The sequence below is a fragment of the Dermacentor variabilis genome, chromosome 2, assembly GCF_050947875.1.
Source record: "Dermacentor variabilis isolate Ectoservices chromosome 2, ASM5094787v1, whole genome shotgun sequence".
NCBI classification, from domain to species: domain Eukaryota; kingdom Metazoa; phylum Arthropoda; class Arachnida; order Ixodida; family Ixodidae; genus Dermacentor; species Dermacentor variabilis.
Window position 1 is genome coordinate 120,022,738 of NC_134569.1, and position 7,962 is coordinate 120,030,699.

The 7,962-nt window shown below is 47.7% G+C and overlaps 1 protein-coding gene across 1 annotated transcript; it reads right to left on the bottom strand.

Moving 5' to 3' along the window:
* Nucleotides 1–470: 470 nt before the first annotated feature.
* Nucleotides 471–3,269, bottom strand: LOC142570958 (uncharacterized). The gene is made up of 2 exons (XM_075679255.1): nucleotides 3,142–3,269; nucleotides 471–1,451 (listed from the first exon to the last, which is right to left on the bottom strand). Exon 2 carries the CDS (start codon nucleotides 1,419–1,421, stop codon nucleotides 732–734), a length of 690 nt encoding a protein of 229 aa, XP_075535370.1. The 5' UTR covers nucleotides 1,422–1,451; nucleotides 3,142–3,269; the 3' UTR covers nucleotides 471–731.
* Between the last annotated feature and the right edge of the window lie 4,693 nt (nucleotides 3,270–7,962).

Below are 7,962 nucleotides of genomic sequence, written 5' to 3' on the forward strand. Positions count from 1 at the left end.
AAAAGAAGAAGACGCTCCTAAAGCATGCTCACCACGCGAAGCACGCAAAAAGGAAAATGAAGTGAAAGAATGATGAAATAAAAGATTTGCAATATAAACTGCTTCCGTAGTTTGACTTACATGGTGTAGCACTCGGTGTAACTAACACCGCTTCGCTGTTCGACCATATTTACGGGTGATCGAGTTTAAAGGGTGATAAATTTTTTTGGGCTGTTTAACAATATTACTTGAAAGCAGTTGTTTGGCACCTTTGTCATTTTTGAAGAACGCGGGGCTGGTGTGCGAGTTTACGACAGTGCTAGCACATGCTGAAAACTGCGAGCCACTTCAAGCTGTTCGAGAGATTTCTGTACTGTTCACGCCCGATTCTTTCACCTGGTTCATCCACTCCAATATCTTGGACTCGTACGATTTCAGTCAAAAGGGTAGTCCCATCATTTCTAATTGAACAAGTAATCACCACCATCACCTTACGCGCGTAAAGAATATAATTTATTTGTTTATATAGTATTATTCACTACTACCACAACTATAAAATTCACGAGAGAGGCGCGGGGCCTATAGGCCACCGACTGAAGTTTCGGAAGCGTCGACAAGATAAGCCGCGCCGTGGTTGAGGGCCTGGAATATCTTCGCTAGCCGGCTTCCTTCGGCCAATCAACGTTCGCGCTTTGATAGACAGTATGCGGTCGCATCGATGGCACAACCGCCGAGGAAGTCGCAGCCGCCGTTCAGTGGTTGTAGAAGTTCACCACCTCTACAGCGCGGCCAACAGAGATGGCATGGGCCGTGGGAGACCTCTTTACGGACACTGCTCCGTAGGCTGCTACCGTACGCCGGCGATGGGCGCCCTGGAGGTCTTCCCACAAACCGTGCTCGACGACCAGAGGGTCCAGCAGTGCGTTGCAGTGCTTCTTGGCGTCCTCAGCGCGCAGCAGTGCATCGATATTGCCGTTATCACAGCCAGCATGCGTTTCATCTGTTGAGAACTCTCCGGTCTCTCGGGCTGAGAGCTCGCTGCGCCGAGGACTGCATCCGGAATCGAGCATACTTCGTGCGCAGGACGAGGCTGATGTCGTAGTCGCACGGAGTTGATTTGCCTTGGAAGCCGAGTTCGTGCAGTCGCCGAGCTCTGGACAGTAGACAGTGCAGAAGAAACTGCCACTTTCGTCTACGAAACGGCGCCGTAGGCAAGATGGAAACGGTAGCCCTGGAAAGCCAGTGATCGAAGGCGGCGTTACGTAGAAGACCAGCACAGTAGCAGACCGTTCTGCGCTGAAGTTGCAGACGCCCTTGCCGGTACTGATCCGGTAGCCTTTGTCTTCACCTTTATGTGCTCGATGAGCTCTATCTGCTGTACTGCCAGTCTGGTTGCTGTGTTGCAGCTGCTGCTGCTGTTCGAGACTCTGGCTTGTGGCCATAACAGCGAAGTTGCCGGAAGTGCTTGTCACCTGCAATGAAGTGAAGAAACTGCACGTGAGTGCCTCTGTCTCATTCGAGTGGCGCATATGGCTACAATGTTTTTCGTGATCATCTGTGTGATTCTCTCCACTACACATATGTCAACTAACGGGCAATGGTTCTTCTTTCATTACATTTCCGAAATTATTCAATTCGTTATGGTTCAGTGCTCGGGTATTGGTATACAGCTTCTGAATGCACGCGTGAACAACTTAAGTATGTTTCTTACAAATGCCAAAGTATTACGCGCAGGCTAACTGGCTCTTCAAATGAGCGGCGTTTGTCTGAGGCCACGAAGCATTCTGTACAGCGCTAAAGTTGTTCCTTCTGTCACTAAAGTTGCTCATACTTAGCTTTACATTCTTTACCAAGGTATTCCTCCGAATTCTGAGCAGCCCACAACGAAATGTCATGAAGCAAAACACCGACAGCGCATGGCCTTTTGTGCTCTCCGACTGAAATATTAAAAGTGCGAAACAATAACAGAATATCGGCCCACGCAAGAGGCCGAATTTCTGCCAGAAAGCCCGCCTTCGTGCATATCATTTTGCTTAGACGCCACGCTGCTCTCTGTGCGTGCTCGCAGCGTCTCTTCTTCGCATGTCTAGCGCTCGCGCTTTCCCTGTGGCACAACAGGCGTCACACCGTCGAGATCAATGTAGCGTCCGTGACCCCATCGCGCCCTTTCTGTTTGTGCTTCTACGCCGTGGTGCTCGCTGTGAATGTTCGCGGTATCCAAACGCTTCGCGTAACCCGCGTTCACGAAGTGAAACGTCACTATATTTTTCGTTTTTTTTTTTCGGGCGCTGTGAGCAGAACACGATTCCTTAGTGATTTTCAGTGCTGAATACACCCGGTTTGATATTCGCCCGGCGTGTGCTCTCAGCTGTCCCACAGGTGCGCTACGCACGTCCACCGCTACCGGTAAATCCCCAAGCCACCGCAAGCGCATTATAAAGCGCGAGTATTTCCGCTTCTCGTGCAAGTCATTTGATCGTGCCGTTGTAATGTTCAGCGCTTCGAACACCAGCAGTTGCGTGAAACACGCGGCGCGGCTTAAAAGCGTATTCTGCCGCAGTCACCTTATAACACGCTTCGGAGCTTTCATATATAGTGAGCGTCCGTAAAAAGGCTGTCGGTGGATAACGTACAGAGCCTACGGAGATAGTGCACCTTAGGCCTATAGGACGACGCGCTTTGTGGATCGTACTGCTTCGTGGTGAGGGCACATAGATCTCGGACGCTATATATTCGTTGCTACAAAAAAAAAAAAGAGAGAGAGAAAAGAAAATATAAAAAAATATAAGAAAGAAACGTCACTGTTGATTTAGCGATAAATGCGAGAGAAATGCGTTAGCCCTACGTGGCGCCTCTTTTGAGGTCCCGGATGTATGTTTAAACCGCGTTCATCCTCCAAGCGTTGTTCAGGAGCTCACTCGACACGCATCCTGCCCCTTCGAGAAGCGAAGTACGACTGACGGCGGTCCGGAGCAGACTACATTCGGCTGGTTTATACATATGTCCGTCCTCTCATAAGATCTCCCATCCTCTCGCTATCTCTACCACATGACCGGCTTCCCACACACACACTTTTGGCACTCCTAATGCTAACGCGCTACAATGGAAAGATGTTTGCTTCACATGGAACAATAAAGTAGCAAACAACGACGCGCCACTCACTCGGTTCAGCGGCGTTCCGAGGCGAGGCCTGGACTGGTAGAGACAGGGCAGAGACGGGCTGTACTCTTCTGCCACGCGTCACGGTGGAACAGAAGCTCACGCGCTGTCAGTGCGCGTGCTCTTCTTTCTCCTCTTTATCCATACCGTCTCGCCTTTAAAGAAAGAAGAAAATGTGAAAAGGAACAAATATTTTATTTCAAAATCAAAGTAGGTAAAGCTGGACTCGCACCTACGACGGATCGAATTCAGCGGACAAACATACAGCTATAAAAAGGCTGTCAACAGTCAGTCTTGTTATGGTCGACTTTTAGAACTCAGCCCGGAATTCGACCTCTCGAGTGTAGGAAGTATTCCAGCTTGCTTTCCCGTGTCGAGGTAATATTCCTCATCCCCGAGAAAGCGCCGTCCCTATTGCCCTTGCCACGCCCTGAGCAATGTAATTAACGAAGATAGTTGGGCTAGTTGGGGTTGATGCAATTGTTGTGACATAGTTACTCTGAGCAGATACGAAGGAGGCACACGAAGGAGAAGACAGAAAGGAGAGGACACGAAAGAGGAGACACAAAGGGCAGGAGGTCATTGACTTCATAACCTGACAAGGGCACACAGGGACACAAGACTGCGCTGAACAAGCAGGCACCGACATCTCTTTTTCCAAGTTCCCCAAGTTTCCCAAGCAGACATCGACTACCACAAGACCACGAGAATGACCCTTTCGGTGGAGACCTCTCGGTGGAGACCTTTATTGAAATCGATAATTGGACGATATTTTGTCTGGTCGGTCATTAACGAAAGGAAAAACAGAACGCCGACCAAGGTAGTGTGGTCTAAGAGGGTTAGACGTTCCAGGCTCTATACGGAAGCCTTGTTAAGGCTACCGCGTGGATGCCGAAACGACTATCTTATTTACCTAATCCAAAACCCAGACAGAAACGTCTAGTCTGTTCACTGAATAAGGCTTCCGTGTAGACGCCTTATTCGTATAGCCCCTTTGTATAAACCGAAACGAATGCAGAAACGTCCAAACCTGTTCACCAGACAAGGCTTCCGCATGGAAGCCAAAACGTGCAGCTGTTTTGACTACATCACTTTGATCGGTGTTTTTTTTTTACTTTTTCTTAATACGTTACTTTTATAGTTTGCAGCGTAAATATATGTGTGTGGGGGGGGAGGGGGGCATGTTTTCCTTGTGATTTCCACATCTATGGGTAAAGTAGTAGATACCCGAGTAGAATGAAATTGCGAGAAACGTGACCGAAGGGTCTCTTTGTGGGAATCACAGGCGCATGCGATGAAATAGGGAAAACACACAGACGCACGAGAATGAAGCCAGGAGATGTTGAGAATCGATCAGCCAGGGGCCGCATTCACGACTGCTCCCTTTCGGAGTATCACATTTAGCGTTCGTTGAATGGCTGAGCCGGAGGACAAGACGCCCGTCGCCTCGACGAGGCGCCGCGCCGGACGTCGCTCCACATAAGAGAAGGGATTAGTCAGGAATACGGCCTATACAACGACTGGCTTTAGTCGATTTATAGGAGCATAGCACTAAGCCGTACAAACTATTTTGCTTATCATTTGTGATTGCGAACAAAGCGCCTGCGGTTGTTCCTGCAAGTGACGTCAGACACGCTTTTACCAGTAAGGTGCGCAGGCAAGTTTAAGAAACAGCAGCGGTGAAATGTTTCACGCGCCTGGCTGTATTTGGTGGCGTTTGGGGAAGATGAGCAGAGATGAGGGGTGGCTGGAGGATATCGAGCATGCAAATGAGCTCTAGGATATGTTGAAGTGTGACAGTGATAGCGTTTATTGTCGTTCCTGTTAAAGCGACGGGTGGCACCTCACACATCCACCAAGGCGGTTATGAAAATACGGCGTTCTGCTGCGTTGTCCGCGCAGTCACTGTTTGATTCCTTCTCCTAGGGTGGCCGCATTTCAGTGGGAAGAGGGAAAATAAAACGAGAAAAATAATCCAGCAGAACCCATCTCGCGATGAATGTCGACGTTAATATGATTAGCATGTAGCGGCACACCGTATTGCCGCCGCGAAGACGCGTTATGTGTAAGGCGTGTGTGCATCCGGGTTCCTCTATCGTGCGTCCCATTGAACATGCTGCGCCATCTGGCGGTGCCGCAGCCAAGTCCGCGCATGTCCCATGCGTGAATATACACTCAGAACAGATTATCTGAGTGTATATGACGTGGGTTCGATTTATCCCAGCACTGGATAAATTTTTAATGTTTTTTTTTTCATTAAGAGCGGCACATATCCATTGGCACATACCATGTGACCCAACTTGACGTGAAAATGGTTAATTGAAGAGCGGCACATGTCCAGTTATAATTTTCCTAATTTGACCCGAACATACCAAGTGAGACATACCCAGTAACCGAAATTGGTCCGGCGGTTGGTTTCGAACCCTATTCCCTCAGCTCAGTAGCCCGATGCTGCACCTATTAGGCTATACGGACTATCCAGTGACCCAACTTGGCAGGAAAACGATTAGGAAGAAAGGCCGATAGTCCCCTGAATGTGCGTGAGGTGGCGAAAGAATGCTAATCGCATAAAAAAAAAATGATTCCGTATTGATCTTTGTGTGCAGGTTAATGAACCTCATGCGATTAAAATTAATCTGGAGACTCCCCATGGCGATATTTAATATAGGTCAATCCCCTAATTTAGTCCCCTAGTATAGTTGACATAGGGTAGAGGTTAAATGGGCTTAAACAAGTTGATAGGGGTCCGTACCTATACGTCTAAAAGAAAAGAAGTAGCACCATGAGACTGCCAACCGACAACAGACTAACTGTAGGACGAAACACAGAATATTTACGTAACAGGAGCCCATAAGATAAATTTGTAAGTCAAATCTACACCGTAGAACAAGCTCAGCGAATCGACATCTCCAACAAAAAGCGTGATGGTCCAAAACTTGTATTCAAATTACGTGCGGTCACCCGTTGCTCGAGGTGTTCATATAGATCGTCTTACGGCTGCTTTAACGGCGTCGTCGTATGCTTTTGCCGCTGCTCACGAGCCGACCGGTCCCGCTATATGATGTAAAGAGCCAGAGTACGCTGGCAGCGACACAGCTTCACGCAGTTTGTGTACCTGTTTGTGCGTTGGGTTAGTTGCTTGTTGGTGTACCGACGCTCGCCTCGATTCTCCGGCCGGCAACCTCAAAACGACCGGTTACTGTATACCCTTCCTTGCTTAGAGCGTGCGGCCTCGATCTCTACAGGATCGTCTTGTTGACGGCATTTAGTTCGAGAAGGTACTCGTGTGTCCGTTGTTCACTTGGACAGTACGCCCATAAGTTATGCAGTTTTCTGGAGCCTGCATAAAGGCAATTTCAAAAATACTAATACTAATAATAATGATAATTGGGTGAGCGAATAAAAAAGAAAGAAAGAAAGTCTATGTTACCCCGCACTTGGGATGAGAAAGCCGCTGCGCAGTTGTAGGACGCAGGCCGGCATTTTCAAGGGTCGTTCCGTGTAATATAAGCTGCGACCCAGCATACGAGTCTGGCTACGCTGGAGGCACAGCGAAAATTTCCTCAAAGAAAATGGAGGCCGACCGACGTGGTGTCCGCCTTGCTCGTGAGTTTAAGAGCTCACGCGAATCAGACAGGCGCACTCACGACGCGGGTGTACAACGGAACGAGCTACACAGTTAACCGGCTCACAGAATCTGGGCGCATGGCCTATACCACTCGTGGTGTAGTTTTGCGGTTTCGTCATCGCTCGGTTGAAGAAAACTGCCGCAGTTTCAAAAATAAAGTTTCAGAATTAATTAGTCAGCAAGTTCTTTTTCGACACGTCTATAGGAGTAATAGCGCTCCTAGTTATAACCGCTACTGAAATCAACTTTCCAAAAGGAAGAAACGTTTATTTCGTATTTCGAAGCTATGTAATAAACCCGCTACATGGCTCGCGCCCAGATATGCTACAAACAGCTACCTGTATGCTTTCAGAGCTACTAAACTGTCCTTCAACACAACTCTTCCACATTTACTGAAATCCAATCCTAAGTGTGTCTGGAATACTGTAAAACGAAATGAAAATAAAATATTATTATCAACACTTGTTAGCAACTAATGTCCGCCTCTTCGAGTAGACCAGCTCATGAACTAGAATTGCGCTATCTGCTAAAGGCAACCTTTAAAAATTTTTGAAAGTGTCCGCTGAAACATCCGGTACATGGCTTTTTGCCGATGATTATGTGCAATATCGTGAAATTGCTCACGATACCGACATTAAAGCACATCAAACTGACCTTGAACCCGCGGTGGTTGCTCAGTGGCTATGGTGTTGGGCTGCTGAGCACGAGGTCGCGGGATTGTATCCCGGCCACGGCGGCCGCATTTCGATGGGGGCGAAATGCGAAAACACCCGTGTACTTAGATTTAGGTGCACGTTAAAGAACCCCAGGTGGTCGAAGTTTCCGGAGTCCTCCACTACGGCGTGCCTCATAATCAGAAAGTGGTTTTGGCACGTAAAACCCCATAATTTAATTTTTTAAACTGACCTTGATAGCATCACTAACTGGTGTCGTATTTGGGAAATGGAATTAAACATAAACGATTAAGTGCAAATCAATAACAGTTTCTCTTAATGACTTGACCTGCTCTACTTAGTATTTCTTATCTTAGCAACGTCCCATTGCAAACTTTAACTTCTTATCGTTATCTTGGTTCTCACATCACTTACAATCTTTCTTGGAAATTACACATAAAACATATGACATCAAAAGCTATTCGTATATTAGGATACTTTCGCAGGAACTTTTCTTTAGCGCCCTCATCATTGAGTCTGCTA

Coding starts and splice junctions, on each gene's coding strand:
- LOC142570958 (XM_075679255.1), bottom strand. CDS start 1,421: ATGGCCACAAGCCAGAGTCTCGAACAGCAGCAGCAGCTGCAACACAGC.